The following is a 25,135-nucleotide window of genomic DNA, read 5'->3' as shown; positions in this document are numbered from 1 at the left end:
TTGGCCATCTGCAAGGATGTTGCCCAGGGGACGCCCGGATGTTTTGATGTTTTACCATCCTTGTGGGAGGCTTCTCTCATGTCCCCGCATGGAGCTGGAGCTGATAGAGGGAGCTCATCCGCGCTCTCCCCGGGTGGGATTTGAACCTGGCAGCCTTCAGGTCAGCAACCCAACCTTCAAGTCATGAGGCTTTTATCCCCTAGGCCACCAGAGGCTCCATGACCTCATGATCAGAGTGATTTATTGCAGCAGGCTGCTCACCAGCCTGTGCCACAGCCCGGGCCCCCGGCATAGACAAAACTCTCTGTGCTGTGGGCAGTGACTGGTAATTTGTGTAAATGTTAAACACTGATGGAGCAAGCACGCTCCCCTGAGGCAGGACATTCTTCTGTGTTTGCCTCCAAAGATGCCAGCCACAGACGCAGGGGAAACGCCAGGAGAAAATGCTGCTAGAACGCATTGGCCATACAGCCTGAAAAACCCACAACGACCCAGTGATTCCAGCCAAGAAAGCCTTTGACAATACAATACAGGGTTGTTGTATGTTTTCCGGCCATGTTCCAGAAGTATTCTCTCCTGACGTTTCACCCACATCTATGGCAGGAATCCTCAGAGGTTGTGAGGTATGGAGAAAGTAAGCAAGGAAGGTTTATATATCTGTGGATGTTCCTGGGTGGGGGGAAGAACTCTTGTCTGTTGGAGACCAGTGTCAAAGTTTGATTAGCATTAAATGGCCTTCCCAACCTCACATCCTGGCCTGGGGGAATCCTTTGTTCAGAATCGTTAGCTGCCCCCTGATTGATTGCTGTCTGGAATTCTTCTGTTTTCAGAGTGCTGCTCTGTTTTTTCAGGGTGCATCTATAGTTGAGGATTAATGCAGTTTGGAACCATTTTAACTACAATGGCTCAATGCTTTGAAATCCTGGGAGTTGTAGCTTGGCAGGTATAGAATCCAGATCGAGGGAAGCAACAGTCCGACTCTCTTCTGCTTTGGTCAGACGAGCACTCTAGGGCACATGTAAAACTACAACTACAAGTATGAGCTTCACTCTTTGTTCACAATAGGACAGAGTAAGATGTAGATTTTGTGCCACTGGGGATAGAGCGGGAAACAATACCATCCATGCCTTCCATCACCTGCTTTGGAAGCACCAGGCCTTTGACAGCTGTCAATGGCAGGCATGATGATCCAGGTCTTCTCCTTGCCTTTTGCTTCTCTTTCAGTCTGTGGGAAGCCGAGGTTTTCCAGGAGCCTCCTGGCCCGCATCTCACGGGGAGGCCATGCTCAGAGAGGGATGTCGCCCTGGATAGCCATGCTGCACAGGAATGGACGACCCTTCTGTGGGGGGTCCCTTATTGGTAAGTTCTGAGATCTGAGGTAGGTTTTTTGTATTGCATTGCTCTAGAGCAGGCATGGGCCAACTTCGGTCCTCCAGGTGTTTTGGACTCCGACTCCCACAATTCCTAACAGCCGGTAGGCTGTTAGGAATTGTGGGAGTCGGAGTCCAAAACACCTGGAGGGCCAAAGTTGGCCCATGCCTGACTATATATTTAATGCAGTTATTCTGCAAGTCCAAGATTGAACACTAGATGGCGCCAAATCCAATGACAAAAACCAGTGTATGGTCGAAAGTGCAAACCGGAGATCGAAAGTGTGGAACATAGCTATAATTTAGTTCTTTTGAATCAGTGGAGCATCAAAAAAGGAGTCATCAAAACACCTTTTTTTAAAAAAAAAAAATAATGAATTAAAATACCATATATACTCATAGATCTGTCAAATCAGCAGGACATTTAAAAAGGAGTCATCAAAACACCTTTTTAAAAAAAGAATGAATTAAAATACCGTATATACTCGGATATAAGCCAAGGCATCTAAGTTTACCACAAAGAAACTGGGAAATCATTGACTCAAGTATAAGCCGTGGGTGGGAAATTTCAGAAATAAAAATAGATAGATACCAAAAAATTACATTAATTGAGGGATCAGTAGGTTAAATGTTTTTGAATATTTACATCAAGCTCTAATTTAAGATAAGACTGTCTAACTCTGATTAAATCATTAATCTCGTCTTCTTCAATGTAAATGTGCTATACAGTAGAGTCTCACTTACCCAACGTTCTGGATTATCCAACGCATTTTTGTAGTCAATATTTTCAATACATCGTGATATTTTGGTGCTAAATTCGTAAATACAGTAATTACAACATAACATTACTGAATACTGAACTACTTTTTCTGTCAAATGTGTTGTATAACATGATGTTTTGGTGCTTAATTTGTAAAATCATAACCTAATCTGATGTTTAATAGGCTTTCCCTTAATCCCTCCTTATTATCCAACATATTCACTTATCCAACATTCTGCCGGCCCGTTTATGTTGGATAAGTGAGACTCTACTGTATATATATTTTGTGTCAGGAGCAACCGGAGTTGCTTCTGGAGTATAAATGTGCTTATATATAATAGAGTAAAATAATACATGTAATAATAATAATAATAATAATAATAATAATAATAATAATAATAATAATATAATATAGGAAAATGATACATGTAATAATAAATAGAGTAGAATAATAAATGTAATAATAATAAGATCAGAATGAAATAATAAATGTATCAATAATAATAAAAATAGAGTAAAATAAATGTAATAGTAGCAACAATAATAGAGTAAAATAATAAATGTAATAATACAAATAATAATAGAGAAAAATAATAAATGTTCCATATATTCTCAAGTATAAGCCGACCCAAATATAAGCCAACCAGGACCCTCACCCGAGTATAAGCCGAGGGGGGCATTTTTAGTCCTAAAAAAAGGCTGAAAACTAGGGTTATACTCAAGTATATACAGTAGTTATTTTTAAATGAGTTTTATCATCCAATATTAGACAGGACGAAGTCGATGGGATAAATACTGAGTGTTTTCTGGTTTTCAAGGCAATAGATGGATTGTGACAGCGGCACATTGCCTCCACGAGGAACTGGAGCTGGAGGATCCTGTTCCCAGAAGCTCCAGCATCATCAGCCCTTCTTCCTTCACAATTATCCTGGGTAAGCAAAAGATATTACTCATGATATTTTACTTGTTTGTACCGTGGCACAGATGGAACTCCTCTCTTTCTCTCTGCAGGGAAACACAGGACTCAAAGGAGAGATGACACGGAGCAGCACATGCAAGCCGGTGCGATCTTTGTCCACCCATCTTACAAGCCAGCCACCTTTGAGCATGACATTGCCTTGGTGGCGCTCTCTGAAGAGGCCCGGCTGAATGATTACGTGATGCCCATATGCTTTCCGGACAGCGTTCTCCCAAAAGGTGAGTCAATCGAGGGCTCCGTCCTTATTTATTTATTTGCAGTATTTATATGCCGCCCTTCTTTCTCACCCTGAAGGGGATTCAGGGCGGATCACAATGTACATATACAGTAGAGTTTCACTTATCCAACATAAATGGGCCCGAAGAACGTTGGATAAGCGAATATGTTGGATGATAAGGAGGGATTAAGGAAAAGCCTATTAAACATCAAATTAGGTCATGATTTTACAAATTAAGCACCAAAACATCATGATGTATTGAAAACATTGACTACAAAAATGCGTTGGATAATCCAGAACGTTGGACAAGCGAGTGTTGAATAAATGAGACTCTACTGTACTACTTATTATTAATATTTAATAGGAATATATTTTCATAACCTGTTAAGATTATGATTCCAATATGGTTAAACATTCGTGCAGAGCAGTAAAAACGCAGAAGACTAGGGGTTTATGTGAGCAGAGGTAAAAAGAAATTAAACAATGAGACAAAATATCCAGCCTCCCTTTCCCTTTAAAAAGTCATGCGCATAAAATAAGCATCAGAGACATCAAATAAAATAGCAAAAATATGTTTACTCACAATCTTGTACGATGATGGTCATACAGGCAAAAACATCTTAGTTCCAAAGAAAAACAGTTCAGGAAACTACATATCTCTTAACATACAGGAACATCAGCATGGCATGGTCAGGAGCAAAGAAGAAGAGACAGGAAGAGGCATCTGTACATCACTTCCTGTGTGTCCCCAGAAAGGATACACCCATTTCCCATTTCATATGCAAAACCCTTAAATGGTGTCATCAACTCTGGAATGCAGCTTGGCTCAGGTTACTAAGCAACAGACATAACTAACTACATAAACCATCCCACATTGAAAATGATTGCTTAGATAACCCAACAATATCATTACTATTACAGTAGAGTCTCACTTATCCAACATAAATGGGCCCGAAGAACGTTGGATAAGCGAATATGTTGGATGATAAGGAGGGATTAAGGAAAAGCCTATTAAACATCAAATTAGGTCATGATTTTACAAATTAAGCACCAAAACATCATGATGTATTGAAAACATTGACTACAAAAATGCGTTGGATAATCCAGAACGTTGGACAAGCGAGTGTTGAATAAATGAGACTCTACTGTACTACTTATTATTAATATTATTACTATTACAGTAGAGTCTCACTTATCCAACATAAATGGGCCGGAAGAACGTTGGATAAGCGAATATGTTGGATGATAAGGAGGGATTAAGGAAAAGCCTATTAAACATCAAATTAGGTCATGATTTTACAAATTAAGCACCAAAACATCATGATGTATTGAAAACATTGACTACAAAAATGCGTTGGATAATCCAGAACGTTGGACAAGCGAGTGTTGAATAAATGAGACTCTACTGTACTACTTATTATTAATATTATTACTATTACAGTAGAGTCTCACTTATCCAACATAAATGGGCCTGAAGAACGTTGGATAAACGAATATGTTGGATGATAAGGAGGGATTAAGGAAAAGCCTATTAAACATCAAATTAGGTCATGATTTTACAAATTAAGCACTAAAACATCATGATGTATTGAAAACATTGACTACAAAAATGCGTTGGATAATCCAGAACGTTGGACAAGCGAGTGTTGAATAAATGAGACTCTACTGTGCTACTTATTATTAATATTATTACTATTACAGTAGAGTCTCACTTATCCAACATAAATGGGCCCGAAGAACGTTGGATAAGCGAATATGTTGGATGATAAGGAGGGATTAAGGAAAAGCCTATTAAACATCAAATTAGGTCATGATTTTACAAATTAAGCACCAAAACATCATGATGTATTGAAAACATTGACTACAAAAATGCGTTGGATAATCCAGAACGTTGGATAAGTGAGTGTTGGATAAATGAGACTCTACTGTATATGGCAAACATTCAATGCCATTAGACATACAACACACACAGACAAAGACACAGAGGCTTCTTTTCAGCTTCTGGCTGAGAGTATGCCTGATTCCGGCCATAGGGGGAGCTGCTGCTTCATCATCCACTGTGATGCCAAGTCCTTGATGGAGCACTTCCTCATCTTCCGCACCCACACTGCTAGGCATTTTTATGGTGACGTAAATTAGTTAAATTAGCCTCCCTGCATAAAGCGGTCCCTAAATTTTCCTACTTGACAGATGCAACTGGCTTTCAGGTTGCTTAGGTAAACAACGAGCTAGGCTATTTTTAATGGTCGAGCAGTCAATCCAACCCGGGCTTCGAACTCATGACCCGAAAGACAGTTGCATCTGCCAAGTAGGAATTTTAGGTACCGCTTTATGCGGGGAGGCTAGTTTAATTAATTTACGACACCATAAAAAATTCCAGCAGCGTGCAGAAAGGAATGAGGAAGCGCTCCATCAAGGACTCGGTGTCACAAATGGGAAATTTAGGGACCACTTTATGCAGGGAGGCTAATTTAACTAATGTACGTCACCATAAAAAAATGTCCAGCAGCGTGCATGCGGAAGATGAGGAAGTACTCCATCAGGGACTCGGTGTCACAGTGGATGAAGAAGCAGCAGCTCCCCCTTTGCCTGGAATCAAGCATACCCTCAAGAAGCCGGATGCTGGAAAATGTTAAATTGCCTCTGTGTCTCTGTGTGCCGTATGTCTAATGGCTTTGAATGTTTGCCACGTAGACGTACATTGTGATCCGCCCTGAGTCCCCTTTGGGGTGAGAAAGAAGGGTGCAATATAAATACTGTAAAAAAAAAAATCAAAGTACATACCACACAATTAACCAGAAATAACACTTTCAAACCAGGAACAGAATATTTTTTCAAATTGTGTTACATAGTGAGATCTTCCCTGTAGGGTTCGGCAGACAGGGATTGTTCCATCCACCAGACCTTGCTTGCCTTTGTGAGTTTTGGCTTGAAAATTAATGGTCTTTCCTCTCTGCATATGGCATCTGCACATTTCCATGATCAGTGCCAACCTCCGGATGAGCCAGACCACCCCTTTCCATTTTATTGAAGGAGCAGATCCAAGCCATGGTCAATTTCTAAATTCATTAGAGATCTGGGAAGGTAACATCAGAAGGCTTGTTTCTGGCAGGGGAAAAGCAGCCAGACACTTAAATGCAACGTCTGCCCATCCCTGACTATTAAATGGCCAATTATTATTAAACTCTATGCGACTTATTTTCCAAAGCCAGCACAAAGTAGCTGAATATTTACACATTTTCTTATGAAAACCAACAGAAAAGTCATCACCATTCCAAATCTATAGATATAAAATGTAATGTGCATTTTTCCCATGGAGTAAACAACAAAACCACTGAACCAAATCACACCAAATTTAGCCACAAAAGACATAGTCATCCAATCTATGTCTCAATCAAAAAGACCTAGAAAATTAAAGTCTAAATAAAAGAAAAACCCCAATTGCTTACTACACATGCGCAGAAGGCCCCCAGGAACTGAAACAACTACATTACACAAATGAACTCATAGCTGTGCACAGAGACTAATGCCACTTTAAAAAAAATTGCCATGGTGGAACAGCCTTGTAGCTTCAAAGCCAGGCTGCTTCCTAACCAGATGGGTCCTCCATTGGCCATCTAATACCACTGAACAGCCTTACAGCTTCAAAGCCAGTCTCTTCCTAACCAGAGGTATCTTAACTACCAGACTACACCACAGCAACACGTGGCCGGGCACAGCTAGTCTCATATAAAAGTACATGCTCATTTGGGTTCATATCCCATAATAATTAGGAGGACATTGGCACACTGAAAACCATTTTCCTGTGCATGGTTTTTAGCATTAAAATCAGCTCTAGGTTACTATAGTTTGAAATCTACTTGTTAATTGGATGCATTCTCATTATTTGGCTCTTCTTTATCTCCTTCCTGGTATCAATTCCAGGTATCTGTTTACACAATCTCAAGAATCCAAGTAAGCTCAGGGTATTGGCATAAAATAAGAATTAAAGATTCAGCTGTATGCTGCTAATCTGCTTTAGCAAACCTGATGAATTCCATCTTGACCATAGCTGAAGTCTCCCCATGATTTGGTGGTGGTGGTGGTGGTTGTTGTTGTTGTTGTTTTGCTGAGCTCTGTTATTTGGGTTGTGATAGAAATGCTGTAAATACAACATTATGTCCTGGAACCAGCAACCAGAGGTTATGGCTACATGCATACAGTGCCAGATCTTGAAAACAGCAAACAAGCTCTGACTACATTCTGTGCTGGACACTTAGACCTCGGATAAGGATGTCCATGTAGGCATTAGATATGGCTCATGCGCACTTTGTCCTTGTGTAACTCTGACGTTCTATAAAATACTGATGCTTGGAATAAACTCTGTCTCATCCAGGGCTGTGAGTAGTTTGAGCTGAAAGCACTGCTGGGCTTGGTGGTCCCTTTGACCAAAGTTACTATTTGTTTGCCTTTCCGCTCAGTTTTGGGGCTCATTCTTGTCTTGCATGGAATGGAACCCTGTGCAGACAGGGAAGCCTTAGCATTGAACGGTTGGGTTGTTAAAGTGCAAAGTATGGAACCCTGCGCAGACAGGGAAGCCTTAGCATTGAACGGTTGTGTTGTTAAAGTGCAAAGTATGGAACCCTGCGCAGACGGGGAAGCCTTAGCATTGAACGGTTGTGTTGTTAAAGTGCAAAGTATGGAACCCTGTGCAGACAGGGAAGCCTTAGCATTGAACGGTTGTGTTGTTAAAGTGCAAAGTATGGAACCCTGCGCAGACAGGGAAGCCTTAGCATTGAACGGTTGTGTTGTTAAAGTGCAAAGTATGGAACCCTGTGCAGACAGGGAAGCCTTAGCATTGAACGGTTGTGTTGTTAAAGTGCAAAGTATGGAACCCTGTGCAGACAGGGAAGCCTTAGCATTGAACGGTTGTGTTGTTAAAGTGCAAAGTATGGAACCCTGCGCAGACAGGGAAGCCTTAGCATTGAACGGTTGTGTTGTTAAAGTGCAAAGTATGGAACCCTGCGCAGACAGGGAAGCCTTAGCATTGAACGGTTGTGTTGTTAAAGTGTGAAGTATGGAACCCTGCGCAGACAGGGAAGCCTTAGCATTGAACGGTTGTGTTGTTAAAGTGCAAAGTATGGAACCCTGTGCAGACAGGGAAGCCTTAGCATTGAACGGTTGTGTTGTTAAAGTGCAAAGTATGGAACCCTGCGCAGACAGGGAAGCCTTAGCATTGAACGGTTGTGTTGTTAAAGTGCAAAGTATGGAACCCTGCGCAGACAGGGAAGCCTTAGCATTGAACGGTTGTGTTGTTAAAGTGCAAAGTATGGAACCCTGTGCAGACAGGGAAGCCTTTGCATTGAACGGTTGTGTTGTTAAAGTGCAAAGTATGGAACCCTGCGCAGACAGGGAAGCCTTAGCATTGAACGGTTGTGTTGTTAAAGTGCAAAGTATGGAACCCTGCGCAGACAGGGAAGCCTTAGCATTGAACGGTTGTGTTGTTAAAGTGCAAAGTATGGAACCCTGTGCAGACAGGGAAGCCTTAGCATTGAACGGTTGTGTTGTTAAAGTGCAAAGTATGGAACCCTGCGCAGACAGGGAAGCCTTAGCATTGAACGGTTGTGTTGTTAAAGTGCAAAGTATGGAACCCTGCGCAGACAGGGAAGCCTTAGCATTGAACGGTTGTGTTGTTAAAGTGCAAAGTATGGAACCCTGTGCAGACAGGGAAGCCTTAGCATTGAACGGTTGTGTTGTTAAAGTGCAAAGTATGGAACCCTGCACAGACAGGGAAGCCTTAGCATTGAACGGTTGTGTTGTTAAAGTGCAAAGTATGGAACCCTGCGCAGACAGGGAAGCCTTAGCATTGAACGGTTGTGTTGTTAAAGTGCAAAGTATGGAACCCTGCGCAGACAGGGAAGCCTTAGCATTGAACGGTTGTGTTGTTAAAGTGCAAAGTATGGAACCCTGCGCAGACAGGGAAGCCTTAGCATTGAACGGTTGTGTTGTTAAAGTGCAAAGTATGGAACCCTGCGCAGACAGGGAAGCCTTAGCATTGAACGGTTGTGTTGTTAAAGTGCAAAGTATGGAACCCTGCGCAGACAGGGAAGCCTTAGCATTGAACGGTTGTGTTGTTAAAGTGTGAAGTATGGAACCCTGCGCAGACGGGGAAGCCTTAGCATTGAACGGTTGTGTTGTTAAAGTGTGAAGTATGGAACCCTGCGCAGACGGGGAAGCCTTAGCATTGAACGGTTGTGTTGTTAAAGTGTGAAGTATGGAACCCTGCGCAGACGGGGAAGCCTTAGCATTGAATGGTTGTGTTGTTAAAGTGCAAAGTATGGAACCCTGCGCAGACGGGGAAGCCTTAGCATTGAACGGTTGTGTTGTTAAAGTGCGAAGTATGGAACCCTGCGCAGACGGTCAGTCAATGCGACTTAAGCAACGTGCAGTCATTGAATTCTTGACAGTAGAAGGTGTCGCCCCAAAGAAGAAAGGCATCACCTTCATTTTCGTAACGTGAGAGATGTTCTTGGCAAATTTCAAGTCTGTGTGCTTTCATTTCAGGTGTGAGCATCCTGGTTACCCATCGTGCACAGATCTTTCAATAGCCAAGCAGAGCAATAATATGACCCACACGTTCTTGTGAAATGCTGAATATGCTTGAAATTTTTCTCTGAATGATATGATGATCGTCCTGAATCAATCTGTCCACCTTTTGCTTGTGAAACTCAGTGGTTGCTGTCACAGGATGTCCAACTCTTTGCTTGTCACACAAGTCAGATGTTCCCACCTCAACATCTTTAAACATACTCGCCCAACGACACATAGGACTCACATCAACACAATCATCATAAACAGGTTGCATTTTCTGATGAATTTCCTTTGGGGTGACACCTTCTGCGGTCAAGAATTCAGTGACTGCACGTTGCTTAAGTCGCACTGACCGACCGTCTGCACAGGGTTCCATACTTCGCACGTTAACAACACAACCGTTCAATGCCAAGGCTTCCCTCCAAATGGAACTGCAGAAGAGAGTCTCATGAACAAGCCAGGACCTGCTGCATACCAGGACTGCCATCTATTGAGGAGTTATGAAGGTGGAGGCATTACTTTTCACTCAACCCTTGTATTTCAGTCCTACCCAACAAGGACCAAGGAGGAAAGTGGGAGGAGGGGAGATTTCAGGACTGCTCATTCCTACCAGCTTCTTTTTGAACTCGCCTTCCCTTTCTTTCCAGAATATCTGGGATGTCTGGCAACCTTCTTAGACCTCTGGTCATGGGAATTGAGGCCTCCTCCATAAAGTGTCTGTCTCTCACAAAGACTCTCTCATTTCCATCCCACAGACACCATGGTCATTGTCAGCGGATGGGGGAAGCAGTTCCTGAAGCGTCTCCCTGAGGCCCTGATGGAGGTGAGTCCAGCAATGCATTTGTGTATCATTGTTGTTGTTGATGTTGTTGTTGTTTATTCGTTCAGTAGCTTCTGACTCTTTGTGACCTCATGGACCATCCCTGGCAGAGCTCCCTGTTGGCCGTGGCTGACCCCAGTTCCTTCAATGTCAACCCAGTCACTTCAAAGCTACCATCCATCCATCTTGCACTTGGTCTGCCCCTCTTCCTTTTTCCTTCCATCTTCCCTAGCATCACTCTCTTCTCCAAGCTTTCCTGTCTTCTCATGATGTGGCCAAAGTCCTTCATCTTTGCTTCTAATCTCCTTCCCTTCAATGAGCAGCCAGGCATTATTTCCTGGAGGATGGACTGGTTGGATCTTCTTGCCAAGGTCCAAGGCACTCTCTATTAGAGATTGCTCTTCTTCAGAAGAGGAAGGGGAGCAGGAAAGTGTTCATGAATCTGAGGGTGAATTGGAATCTGAGGAGGAGATTTTGCAAGTACCCACATTTCAGGAGAGGCGAAAGGAAACAGAACAGAGAATAGTTAGAATAACTGCCAGAAATGCAACTGAGTAATTGGGAACCACCCTAGCAAAAGGAGGTACAGCCAGCTTTTGCTGGTAACAAACTGACTCTAATGCCTAAGCCTTTGCTCCCCTTGTGCTTGTTTCGAGTCTGCATCTGGGAAACTGCTCCTAAGATTTTATTGCTGTTTCTTTGTCTGAAGTAAGACTGCTATTTGATTTGGGAATTTATCAGACTTAAGAGCTGTGTTTGCCCTAAGACTTCCTTGCTTTCTTTTGCATTATTCCATGGAGTGTTCTGTTCTTTACGTTTTGCTGAAGTAAAGCAGTTTTCATTTACTTACCACAGTGTTTTAAGGCTGTTTTTGAAAGACAAAACAAGACACCCTCAAGATTTCCTCCAACACCACAGTTCAAAAACACCTGTCTCCCTTCTTTCAGCCTTCCTTATGGTCCAGCTCTCTCATCCATAGGTTACTATGGGGAATACCATTGCTTTAACTATGCGGACCTTCGTTGCCAGTGTGATGTTTCTACTCTTCACTATTTTATCATCGAGATTGGTGAATCTCCCAAGTAGGAAACATTTTCTGATTTCCTGGCTACATCATATGTATCGTGTGAGATGGAATAAGCACTTGCATTCAAATACCAGTGGCGGATTTCCTATGAGCAACTGGTTGTGAACACAGTATAGGATCTCTCAGGTCTCTTCTTATGTTCTTTATATTCACTGGCTGTATTTCAGCCCCATTCAGGGAAGCAGAACTATACTTTTGGAAGAGATCTCCAGGATCATCTAGTTGAACCTCTTAGTTAATGTATGATAGAAGATGTGCTGTTAACCCCAGGGCAGGACTTTAGCAATGCATTACATTATGTAACAAAATTTGAAATATTTTCTGTTCCTGGTTTGAAAGTGTTACTTCCTGTTTAATTGTGTGGTACTTACTTTGAAAGTAGTTGTTCTACTCCAGAAACTTTGTTTTTGTGGCTGCCATAAACTAGGTTGAATTGGTTGAAATATTCATTGAAAAACTAGAGCAAAATGTGCTGCAGGAGGTCCCACAAAAACAAAGTTTTTGCAGTTTAATAAACTTTTTCCATGTTTTTGTGATAGAACCAATTAGGAAATGACATTTATAGCACAGGAACAAAAATAATGTTACATAGTAATGTAAATGCAAAATATAATGTAATGTAAACATAATGTTTCCAACATACCTCACAACCTCTGAGGATGCCTGCCACAGATGTGGGCGAAACGTCAGAAGAGAAAGTTTCCAGAACATGGCCATACAGCCCGAAAGACTCACAGCAACCCAATGTTACATAGTGTTATACATTGGGTTACATCTGTACCAAGTTTGGATAATTTGGTTAGTTCAAAACAGAATTGCTTGCTAGTAAACCTGGTCCTAAATCCTAAGGACAACAGATCCCATCTAACCTTTGAAGCTAAGCAGGGTCAGCCCTGGTTAGAACTTGGATGGGAGATGAACTAATTTAGTTCTGTAGACTAAATTTCATATGACGAAACTGGCAAAAACAACTCAGTAGATTCCTTGCCTAAGTAATTCATTGAGTTGCTATAAACTAACAGGTGGCTTGAAGGCACATAGTAATATTAAAATTGCTCCAATTCGTTTCTGATTAAAGTCAAAAGCATTGAAGCCCTACATAGTTTGGGTCCAGGTCACTTATGGGGCCATCTTCTCCCCTATAATTCCTCCCTCCCTACACTTAGGTCTTCTTTAAAGACATTGTAAAACAACGACTCTCGTGAGTCCATATAACTGAGCCATAGAAGTTGAATTTGGTGTCAAACTACATTTAATTATACAGTGTATAGATGCATCCTCAATCCCTCTATTGTCCCATGTATGCTTTGTTGATTATTATTTGTATGAGACTGCTAACTGAAAGCATTGTGTATCATTGTGTGTGTCTTAGATTGAAATCCCACTGACGGACCACGCACTATGCAAAGAAGCTTACGCCAAGTTGCAAAAAGTCATAACTGATGATATGATCTGTGCTGGAGAAAAGCAAGGTAAAGGCGAGAGTGAATGTTAAGCTCAAACATTAGGAAAATAATCTAAGTGCCTTTAACTTTCTCAAAACACCCATTGTAGCTACAATAAATCACTACTGACCAAGATGAGTCAATATAATAGTATCATAATAAATAATACTCATATTATGGTATGCTAATAATATAATATATTGTATATACATATAATATTGATAATAATATTATCATGGATTACAATATAATAATAATACACTATTATAATTGTATATTTATATTACATGCAATTTTAATAATAATATTACAATATAGTATTATAGTACAATATCTATATATATAAAAGAGTGATGGCATCAGGGCAGCGGACAAAACAACAAAACTACAGGCCCCCCAACCTCGAAATTTGACAACACAACCCATCATCCATGCCTCTAGGTTGATACAACAAAAAGAAAAGAAAAATAAAGTCCTAATTAGAGGGAGAGGAATAATTGTTTTTATCCAATTGCTGCCAGTTACAAGGCTAAGTTCCACCCACTTGGTCTCCTAGCAACCCACTCAGCCCAGGGGACAGGCACAAGAGTTTGGAGAGACCCCTAAGGGCCATCCAGCCCAACCCTTTCTACTATGCAGCAGGACACAATCCAAGCATTCACAACACATGGACAACATATAAATACTATACAATACTACACAGGGACATAGACCCTCTCTACCCTCACCACTTTCACAGTACACAACAACCAAATGCATACTAAACATAAGGACAACCATACAACAGACATTCAATACCACCACTACCTCAACAAGTTCTCACCAACACCACCAGACAACGCCACAGCAACGCGTGGCCGGGCATACCTAGTAGTAATATATAATGCTCATATTATGCTATGTTAATAATATAATATATTGTATGTAAATATAACTTGTAAGCCTCCCTGAGTCCCCTTCGGGGTGAGAAGGGCGGGATATAAATGTTGCTAATAAATAAATAAATGTCATGAGTTCGAAGCCAGCCCACGTCAGATTGAGCACCTGACCATTAAAAATAGCCCAACTTGTGTCAGGGAACCGTTCTTAGCTCATCCATCAGACCATCTTAGCTCATCTGTCAGATCACTTAGAAACAGCAAAAGTGGCACCGATAAAGGATGACAGCTTAGTCATTCTTATCTGCTGATCCCAGCGGTGCTAAAGACTTTATTTACAGTATATCTACAAACAATAACTGCCAAAACTATCTGGACACATCTTGCCTCGGCAAGAACAGATCATGGAGTTTCTCTGTATCTCTCTGAGTCTGTTATCAGTACACAAAGGCACCTCCTCACATTCCACGGTCCATGACATATCTTCCTGTCACATAGCACACAAACTGAAGTCTTGGACCTTTGCCCCTCTAGCAGTCAATCAGGGCTCACTGTAATTAACCTGTTGACTGCTGGAATGCTTGCCGGAACGAATCCGTACACTTGCACAGCAACAATGGATTAAACATTTCCCTACAATACCACAAAAACAGTAACAGCTTGTTGTTGACCTAAGCAACCTGAAAGATAGTTGCTTCTATCAAGTAGGAAAATTTAGGTACCGCTTATGCGGGAGAATAATTTAACTAATTTACAACACCATAAAAATCGTCCAGCACAATGTGGGAAGGAATGAGGAAGTACTCTGGGCTATTATTAGCATTGCTACAGGAGGCTCTTTTAAGAGGAGGTCATCAATTCTTAGTCCAATCCTTCCCTTTAGGAATGCACAATAAAGCACTCCTGAAAGATGCCCATCTGACCTTTTTTGGTCCTAAAAGCAGATAAAAAGAGTATCTTAGAATCTAATCTGGAAACAGTCAAACCTATTGCAAGAACTGAGTGCCACGCAGAAGAGAATTGTCTTGGGTGCTTACCAGGAGCTTTAGAAAAACAGATCCCACCTAATTTCTGAACATTTCTGACTTTGTCTCGTTTGTCCCAGGAGGAAAAGATGCCTGCAGTGGAGACTCCGGCGGGCCCATGGTCACCTTGAACAACCGCACCGGTGAATGGCAACTCATTGGGACGGTGTCTTGGGGCGACGGCTGTGGCTTGAATGACCGCTATGGGGTTTATTCCAACGTTCTTCTGGCGTTGCCTTGGATCAAGGAGGTCACCGGAGTAGACTATTGAGGCCTCTCCGAATCACAGAGCTTTGTTTCCAAAGAGGTTCCTGCCATATCTCAGGGTCTGGACCAGGCATGGGCCAACTTGGGTCCTCCAGGTGTTTTGGACTTCAACTGCCACAATTCCTAGCAGCCGGTAGGCTGCTAGGAATTATGGGAGTTGAAGTCCAAAACACCTGGAGGGCCCAAGTTGGACCATGCCTGGTCTGGACCTAACCTCTGAATGAGGAAAAGGAATTTCACGGTGACACTTTATCTGCCCTACCTCAATAGTATGGAATCAGGGGAAATGTAGCTTACAAAGTTGTTTTCCTTCTCTGCCAAAGAATGCTGATGCCTCGCCAAACTACAAATCCCAGAAATCCATAGTATCGAGCCATGGCAGTTAAAGTGCCATCAAACTGAATTAATCTGGGATCTGTAATTTGGAAATGTGGCCTAGACAAAAAAAGAGGGGAGTTGGCAGCATTTAGAGAAATGTAACATCTCAGGGACTTGCTGGAAATGTGAAAAAAAATCTGATTTATGCTGTATTTTTGCACAATACATAATATGAAATGCCTGTGTGTTGTATAATCTCCCCTTCCTGAATAAAATTCTACCATAAGTCAAAGCTGAGTTTTGCAGCCTCTGTTTCAGGGTGTATCTATGCTGAAGAATTAATGCAGTCTAAAAAGATTTATTATTATTATTATTATTGTTGTTGTTGTTGTTGTTGTTGTTGTCGACCGCGTTTTAGGGGATCGGGCCCTTAAGGAGAGACCCGATCCGGTCCTGAGAGAACGGACCTTGGCGGAGCCAATAGGAAAATATGAGCCGCAATACAACCTGAAGCCGAAATGAAGAAGGTCCGCCAAAGTTGAAGGAAAATCCGCCAAGGAGTCTTTATTGAGCAATTCAGCTGAAGAGGACTCTAGTAGCGATCATTCAGTCTACTAGGGTACCACATAATCAAAATAAAGCCATATTTATACAAAATTTCAGTCTGACAGCCCTTTGAATTTCCCGCCCCGCTCCCCCGCCCATCTGATCGTTGATAGGCTAGAAGGTTGAACGAGGCGGGCTTTCGTTTCCCGCCTTGCTCTGTTGGCCCAATAGGAAGCTACCTTTTGTCTCTACTCGGGCCAATCAGGAAAGAGAAGGCGGGAGTTATTGAAACAATGGGGTGACAGGGCAGGAACTGTCGGATTAAGACCTGCTAGACCGATTTCTAAAGGGATTAATGGCAGCAATCAAGGGTGTCCGGGTTTCTGTCACGTATACAGATTTTAGATATGCCTTGGGGTGTCAGAGGTGGAAGTAAGGATGGGTGGTGATGAGCCATATTGACAGGCTCTGCAGGGCGCCTTCCTGAGGTGTCCTGGTTTTTCCTTTGGGTGAGATATGACAATGTTTGCCTTGGGGCGAATCACCTTTAGGTCAACACTCCGAATTCGGCGACTCAAGCCCTATATTGTCCATGCAATCTGAATTTGATTGGATTTAGCGGTGGCAGATTATCCTTTTGTTTTTGGGAAGGGAAGCCTGGGTCATAGGAAATGGGATAGGTTCTGGGGTTCAGGTTGAGTTCAAAATATTTCCTATTTGATTTCATGACTTGACAATTATATGAAATAAAATGAAAAAGATAAAATAAAGTTGGAATATAAACCATGCTGGGAAAAATACATATTTTCCGGGGATTCCAAAGAGTACAAATACATATAGGCAGACAGATAGATTTCATGGAAATAAGGGAGAATCCATAAAAGTGAGTTACATTGCATAAAGGGGAATCATGAATGATATAAACAATTGAAAATATTTGATAAGAACGAAGTTCATAACATCTGGAGAACCCAGCATGGAAATTCATAAAAGTGGAGTTTTAGCAGCATGATTTTACAATTCATGAAGTTGTTATCTCTTGCCTCAGAGTGCAGGGATAATCCACAGTAAACTCCAGTAAAAAGTCTCAATCACCTTCTACTATAAATATATGGAATATAGAACATAAAGTCTTGATTTTTGAACTATCTTTTACAAAGTCCTGGGGGGGAGGGTGGTCACCTCGATCACATTATTATTATTATTATATCGCTCTATCTCCCTGAGGGACTCATAGCAGATTACAGAACACATATGAGGCAAACATTCAATGCCTTTTACACGCAACAACATACAATAAGCCAACAGAAGTAAAGATCTTTGCCCTTTTTTCATCTCCGGCGTCTGGAGGCGATGTTCAACTTTCTGCCATGGGTAGGTGCTCTTGTTCCATTTTTCCAGGCCAAGGAGCCTGTTATCAGTAGATATCGCTGATCTGTTGCCAGCATGTTTTTGCATATTTGCATGGGTGCCCTTTTACCTCCCCGACAAGGTAATTACAATAGGCAATTTACCTATTGATCTACTCTGATTGCATGCTAAGGGCAGGGCTGTGGTGTAGCTGGCAAGTAACCAGCTGCAATAAATCACTACTGACTGAGAGGTCATGAGTTCGGAGCCCGGGTTAGGTTAAGCCCCTGACCATCAAATAGCCCGGCTTGCTGTTTACCTAAGCAGCCCAAAAGACAGTTGCATATATCAACAAGGAAATTTAGGTACGCTTTACGCAGGAGGCTAATTTAACGAATTTACAACACCATAAAAAAAACCGCCAGCAACACGTGGAAAGGAATGAGGAAGTACAGCACTCAGTGTCACTCGTGGATGATGAAGCAACAGCTCCCCCTGTGGCCGGAATTGAGCATGCCCTCATGAAGCTGGAAATGTTAAAATTGCCTCTGTGTGTGTCTATACTGTATGTTGTTTGTCTGATGGCATGGAATGTTTGCCATATATATGTTCATTGTAATTCGCCCTGAGTCCCCGTTAGGGTGAGAAGGGAGGAATAGAATACTGTAAATAAATAAATAAGTTGGCAGAAGCTGGGGCTGACAGTCGGGAGCTCAGCTTTGCACCACCAACTCTCTGGTTGACAGATTTTCCTGCAGCTAGTGGTTTAACCTGCTGCACTACCACGGCCCCTTTGCTTTTTTTCTTCTTTTTAGCTTAGATCAAATCTTCTTAAACTTTTTCCTCTAATGACCCCCTTTTGCTGGTATGTGACTCCAAGTATATCGGTATTTAAGACAGGTATACAAATTAACCATTTACAGATAATAAAACATAAAGAAATTTATTTTGAAACAATTCTTTGGTATACATATTCAGTATTTTACCATGAAAGCAATTTGCATAATAATGAGACAGATGTGCCCATTTAGTTTTACATAAATAATTAAATCTTGGCTGAATATTCGATACTGCACACACATATTCACTTTAACAATGAGTAAACATTTCACACACTACAATAACCATTACTCTGACATGGCCTTCTTTAGAGATCTTCAAACTGAGGCTTGATGACCATCTGTCAGGGGTGCTTTGATGTGTCTTCCCACATGACAAGAAAGGAGTTGGACTGGATGACCCAGGGGTCTCTTCCAACTTTAGTGTTCTGTGATTCCTGAATCTGCATTCATGCCTGGCTCAGAGCAACCCACAGCTATAAATGACAACAAAGATCATGATAATGACGGCGATGGCAATGGCGACAACAGCGATGGTGATGTAAATGTAGTGCTTGGAACAGCTGCAAGGATTCATGACTGCTGTGAGTGATGGCTCTGGGGTAGTTATCGCATCAGTTGGCTGTAAAAACCGTGTGTAGTTGTGCTCCCAAGTGGACACTCTCCCCTGATGCACTCCACCTTGAGGCCAATCATGTGTCCTGTCAGGAATCCAAGTGAACCTTCCCACCTGATGCCCTCCTCTTTGAGGCCAATTGTGTGTCCCTTCAGGCTCCCAAGTGGACACTCTCCCCTGATGCACTCCACCTTGAGGCCAATCATGTGTCCTTTCAGGCTCCCAAGTGGACACTCTCCCCTGATGCACTCCACCTTGAGGCCAATCATGTGTCCTGTCAGGAATCCAAGTGAACCTTCCCACCTGATGCCCTCCTCTTTGAGGCCAATTGTGTGTCCCTTCAGGCTCCCAAGTGGACACTCTCCCCTGATGCACTCCACCTTGAGGCCAATCATGTGTCCCTTCAGGCTCCCAAGTGGACACTCTCCCCTGATGCACTCCACCTTGAGGCCAATCTCGTGGACCTTTGTGTAATCCCAGTTGACACCCTTCACAAAGTTCACGCTGATGAGGACCAGTGCTGTGGATGACCACCTCGGAGAGTTCTGCGTCTTCGATGTGCTCTCCATAGCATTCCTTTCTTATGGTGACGATGAAGTTTTCCAAGACTTTGGAAGCAGACTCTTCCGTAAATTCTGGATCTTCATGCTTGGACATGCATTTGTGGCACTGTTGCTTGAAGCACCTCATCCGGATGCACCCTTGCCTCTTGTGTGGCTGCCAACACACATGGAACAGGAGGATGACTTTATAGGAGGCCCAGCGATGGCCACATTCTGAACATGTGAATCTAAACAAGGAGGAATAGGAATATCAGGCACAAAGGAGACATCTTGGTGAACCACTTTGGTGGCAGTTGTCCCATCAGCATTTCACCGATAAATATAGGTTGTTTGTGGCCAAGCAAAATGGCTCTTTGGCTAGATCTACACTGTTATGTCATGCAGTTTGAACTGCATTTTATGGGAAATATAATGACACATATAATGCAGTTCAAACTATATTATAACTAGACACTTTGACTATGTAATGCAGTTTAAATGGCATTACAAGAAAAAGAGACAGCAAGCAAATGTGTGGTCGAAGGTTTTCATGGCCGGGATCACAGGGTTGTTGTATGTTGGGCTCGGGCTGTGGCGCAGGCTGAAGAGCAGCTGCAATGAATCACTGCAATGAATCACTCTGAAGAGGAGGTCATGAGTTCGAGGCCCGCTCGGAGCCTATGTTTGTCTGTCTTTGTTCTATGTTAAAAGGCATTGAATGTTTGCCTATATGTGTAATGTGATCCACCCTGAGTCCGCTTCGGGGTGAGAAGGGCAGAATATAAATGCTGTAAATAAATAATAAATAAATAATTTTCCTGGCTGTATGGCCATGTTCCAGAAATATTTTCTCCTGACGTTTCGCCCACATCTATGGAAGACACCCTTAGAGGTTGTGAGGTATATTGGAAAACTAAGCAAGGAAGGTTTATATATATATCTGTGGGAAGTATATCTTCCCTCACCCTGGACTTCCCACAGATATATATAAACCTTCCTTGCTGAGTTTCTCCATGCCTCACAACCTCTGAGGATGCCTGCCATAGATGTGGGCGAAACATCAGGAGATAATACTTCTAGAACATGGCCAGACAGCCCGGAAAACATACATCAACCCAGCAAGCAAATGCTTTTCAGGACCACCCGTCTAGAAATCAATGTCTTCATGGTGAAAGAAAGAAAGACCTTTGGAAGACAATCACCTCATCACATTGAGAAATTTCCCAGTCGTAGGACCCTTCAGCCTCTTTTCAAGCATAGAGAGGGACAGAGCTCATCACATGAGTTAAACTACTTCTGGATGTCATGCATACATAATCCTCCATAGTTGAAAAGAGTGTGACTTGTCTAAAGACACCCAGTGGGTTCACAGCCAGATTCTGAGGTTCAGATAACTCTGCTGTGCTTTCTGTATTCAGATTTCCTTCTCTATTTTTTACTACCTAGTGTGTTAAAGCACTGAGCTGTTGAACTTGCAGACCGAAAGCTCCCAGGTTCAAATCCGGGGAGCGGAGTGAGCACCCGCTGTTAGCTCCAGCTTCTGCCAACCTAGCAGTTCGAAAACATGCGAATGTGAGTAGATCAATAGGTACTGTTCCGATGGGAAGGCAATGGCGTTCCATGCAGTCATGCTGTCCACATGACCTCAAGGTGTCTACGGACAACGCCGGCTCTTCAGCTTAGAAATGAAGATGAGCCCCAACCCCCAGAGTCGGTCACAACTGGACTTAAGGTCAGGGGAAAACCTTTACCCTTTTTTTAATATAAAAGGCAGAGGCTGGTGAAAGGGGCAGGATAATCCCTGGGTCCTTTTTTGAAGAAGACTTTGTGCCATTGCTAGAAATGTTTGTTCTCTATTTCTGCAAAGCTTACCTGACCTCGTTGTTTCATTTCACATAGGGATATTGTTGATTTTGAGTTAACCATACGAAACTAATTTTTTTTTAGATATAGGAACACCTATTCTACACCTACACCTACCTACACCTGTTCTATACCTACAGCTATTCTATGTCTACCTATTTGTATAATTATTATAAGTTATTTATTTATTTCCAGCATTTATACCCCGCCCTTCTCACCCAAGGGGACTCAGGGCGGCTTACAGCAATTGGCAAAATTTAATGCCTAAAACATAGTTATAAATCAAAACAGTACATGCAATTGATTAATAAAAACTATTAAAATACACTATAAAACTTAAAAACATATATTATTATTATTATTATTATTATTATTATTATTATTATTATTACTACTACTACTACTACTATTTATATCCCACTTTATCTCCCCCGAAGGGGACTCCAAGAGGCTACACCTATTCTACACCTAAACGCATTCTACACTTACCTACACCTATTCTACATTTGCCTAAACATATTCTACACCTACCTAAATCTATTCTACACATCCAGCTATTCTACACCTACCTTCGCCTATTCTACACCTACACCTATTTTGTTATTTCTGAATTTTCTACTAAGGAAGCACTTCATTAACTAAGGTGTGGGCATGTATATGTTTTCTAGTCCCCTGTAGATTTATGGTGAACCCAAAAATCTCACCCTCAGAGATGGTTTCACCACTTCCTTTCTCTAAAATAGAGGATATTTAAATGATGACCTCCCATCCAAGTACCAACTAGGGCTGGCCCTGCTTATCTTCCCTGTTCAGATTGGTCTTTAGGCCTTACTGAAATATACCAGCGACAAAACCATTAGCAGTCTGTTAAAGGCCTATTGAGTGAATACCTTGCATAGGCGTGATCTTGCAGAAATCTCTTCCATCCCGATGGCACCTGATACAACTCAAGGGTCTCATCCATCCTCAGGCTCCAAGCGTCTTCTGGTTTTGCCGCTCTGATCTTCTCCTTGAACACAGCTCTCCAAAATCCATTGTTTTTCTCCATATTTCCTTGGGGTGCGAAGCTTGCTTAAATCATAAATCCAATGTGTTCTTCTACAGCAGGAAGATTGTAACAGGGTGGGTTCAGCCTCCTTTCTTGAGACTCTGGCACCTTATCAGGGAATTGCAAGACCTTTGTTCTGCATTCCTATCAGTATCAACATTTCAGAAATGAAACTTTGGAGAAACCTCCCCAGGATAATGTCAAAGAACATATTATATTATCAATACTTTTCACCAATAGTGTATCATAAGAAAGAAGAGGGGGAAGGATTTCTTACAGTAAAGAAATAATTGTTTTTTTTTTGTCTAACGTTTGCTTTAACATTGTTCTTCTTTCTAAACCATGTTGCAGGCCAATTCTTAACTATCCTACTCAACTGTTTCAAACAGAGATTCCAGGGTTTGTTTTTAAAGCATTGTGTTGATGGGTCTAAAGTTTTTCACATCCGTTTGATCTGATCCCTCTTTTGGGATCATTATAATTGTGGCTTCCTTCCAAGAATCAGGGATGATCTTATTATGAAGGGCTTGATTCATTATTTCTTTCAATGATTGAATCACTTCTTCTAGTTGTAGCTTGTAAAATCCTGATATAAAGCCATCCGGCCCTGGAGCTTTGTTGTTATCCAGTTTCTTAATAACCTCAATTATTTCCGTCTCTGTAATGTCTTTGTTCAGATGTGATCTTTGATCGTCTGTGATTTTATCAAGTTTTTTGTTCCCTAAATATTCCATTATTTTCCCTAAGTCTATTGAGTCTTTAGTATATAATTTCCCATAAAATATTTTGAATTCTTCTCTGATTTGTTTGTCTAACAGGATAACCCTATCTTGTGCTTTAATTTTGGTGATCAACTGGCTCTATTTCTTTTTCCTCACTAGTCTTGCTAACCACTTCCCCGGTTTGTTGATATGCCTTTAAGAGAACAGGCCAATTTATATCATTCCTTCCTGTTCCTCTTCTTCCAGATCATGTTTCAGATTGTTGTATTATTCTTTTGTTTGTGGCAGTGTTGTAATCCAGAGTCTTCTGTTACTGACATTGTAGTCGAGCCACGATAAACCACTCCACTCCAGGAAGATCTCTAGTTCACTAAGGGCTCAAAAATAAATATGATTTTTCCCTTTCCAGACTTGCACAAGTTCAAAGCATCAGAAGATTGAGACCAAACCAGCAGCAGCTATAAAACCCCTAAATGTTATCGTTTCTAACCCTCTAATAAATTGTATCTATTTTTCATGAATTTTTCGGTAACTTGTATCTTTCTGTGTACTGTATCTATCTCCTATATATAAAATGTATAAACTGCTTTATAAAATGTATCAAGACAGTAAACTCTGCAAAATAATCCCCTGAGAACAGGAAGCCTGGGCAAATCCCTCTGGCTGTTTCTCAAACCAGATAATCCCCCAAAATCATATACAGTAGAGTCTCACTTATCCAACACTCTCTTATCAAACATTCTGGATTATCCAACGCATTTTTGTAGTCAATGTTTTCAATACATCGTGATATTTTGGTGCTAAATTCGTAAATACAGTAATTACTACATAGCATTACTGCGTATTGAACTACTTTTTCTGCCAAATTTGTTGTATAACCTGATGTTTTGGTGCTTAATTTGTAAAATCATAACCTAATTTGATGTTTAATAGACTTTTCCTTAATCCCTCCTTATTATCCAACATATTTGCTTATCCAACGTTCTGCCGGCCCGTTTACGTTGGATAAGCGAGACTCTACTGTATATATGTACAGATAGGTGACTTTCCTGTCAGCCCAGAAGATAAACCTAAACCTGGTTGTCTATGTGATACAGTTCATTTGAGGCTGAGAGATTGCTGCCTGCGGAAACAGAATCTCAAAGTACAGTAGAGTCTCACTTATCCAAGCTAAATGGGCCGGCAGAAGCTTGGATAAGCGAATATCTTGGATAATAAGGAGGGATTAAGAAAAAGCCTATTAAACATCAAATTAGGTTATGATTTTACAAATTAATTGCCAAAACATCATGCTATACAACAAATTTGACAGAAAAAGTAGTTCAATACGCAGTAATGTTATGTTGTATTTACGGTATTTACGAATTTAGCACCAAAATATCATGATATATTGAAAACATTGACTACAAAAATGGCTTGGATAATCCAGAAACTTGGATAAGCGAGGCTTGGATAAGTGAGACTCTACTGTATATGTATTTGTTGAACCTCTTTTATTGACAACCAAGCCCTTGGGTACCCAAGATCAGCACCTTTGTTTTCTAGGATCTTTGTTTGGTATGGAACTGGGCATTTGAGCTCATCAAAAGCTCATCAACATATCTTTATCATTTGTTTTTCCCAGACTGTGCCCTCCCAGGGAGCATTTCTGCAGCTGATTGGTCCTTCACTCGACCAATCCCCGGATGCCATTCTCCCTCCCAGCCAATCCCAGCATGAATCATAGGCAGCTTCTTTTTTAGCCAATCAGAGGAGGGGGCAAGAAGTTTGAATAGTTATCAGTACTATAGAAGATGTCTTGTATTTATCTGTATGCTTATGCTTGTGCATTTTGAAGCAAATTGCTGTACTTGCATCCTTTTTAGCCAAATTG

At 41.5% G+C, this 25,135-nt stretch overlaps 2 protein-coding genes across 2 annotated transcripts in view; one reads left to right on the top strand and one right to left on the bottom strand.

The window, feature by feature from the left end:
• LOC134297932 (mannan-binding lectin serine protease 1-like) overlaps positions 1-16,028 on the top strand; it is a 56,894-nt gene extending 40,866 nt beyond the window's left edge. Inside the window, exons 7-12 of the mRNA XM_062976924.1 lie at positions 1,225-1,359; positions 2,949-3,062; positions 3,142-3,327; positions 10,652-10,719; positions 13,176-13,275; positions 15,232-16,028. Of these exons, the coding sequence (XP_062832994.1) occupies positions 1,225-1,359; positions 2,949-3,062; positions 3,142-3,327; positions 10,652-10,719; positions 13,176-13,275; positions 15,232-15,422 (794 nt within the window). The 3' untranslated portion in view covers positions 15,423-16,028. The remainder of the gene's footprint in view (positions 1-1,224; positions 1,360-2,948; positions 3,063-3,141; positions 3,328-10,651; positions 10,720-13,175; positions 13,276-15,231) is intronic.
• A 246-nt stretch (positions 16,029-16,274) lies between these two features.
• On the bottom strand, positions 16,275-24,007 carry LOC103281310 (uncharacterized). Its single transcript, XM_062974335.1, has 2 exons — positions 22,354-24,007; positions 16,275-19,899 (listed from the first exon to the last, which is right to left on the bottom strand). Exons 1-2 carry the CDS (start codon positions 22,538-22,540, stop codon positions 18,932-18,934), a joined length of 1,155 nt encoding a protein of 384 aa, XP_062830405.1. The 5' UTR covers positions 22,541-24,007; the 3' UTR covers positions 16,275-18,931.
• Positions 24,008-25,135: the final 1,128 nt, after the last annotated feature.

Source organism: Anolis carolinensis, chromosome 3 (assembly GCF_035594765.1).
Source record: "Anolis carolinensis isolate JA03-04 chromosome 3, rAnoCar3.1.pri, whole genome shotgun sequence".
NCBI classification, from domain to species: domain Eukaryota; kingdom Metazoa; phylum Chordata; class Lepidosauria; order Squamata; family Dactyloidae; genus Anolis; species Anolis carolinensis.
The sequence above is the reverse complement of the archived record's forward strand: the minus strand, read 5'-3'. Positions and strand labels throughout refer to the sequence as shown.

What these genes read in the sequence shown, in the direction of transcription:
- LOC103281310 (XM_062974335.1), bottom strand. Translation starts at nt 22,540, where the DNA reads ATGGAGAAAAACAATGGATTTTGGAGAGCTGTGTTCAAGGAGAAGATC. An exon ending in CAATAGGCCTTTAACAGACT is followed by an intron (nt 19,900 to 22,353) that starts GCTAATGGTTTT and finishes TTTGTGCCTGAT; the next exon opens with ATTCCTATTCCTCCTTGTTT.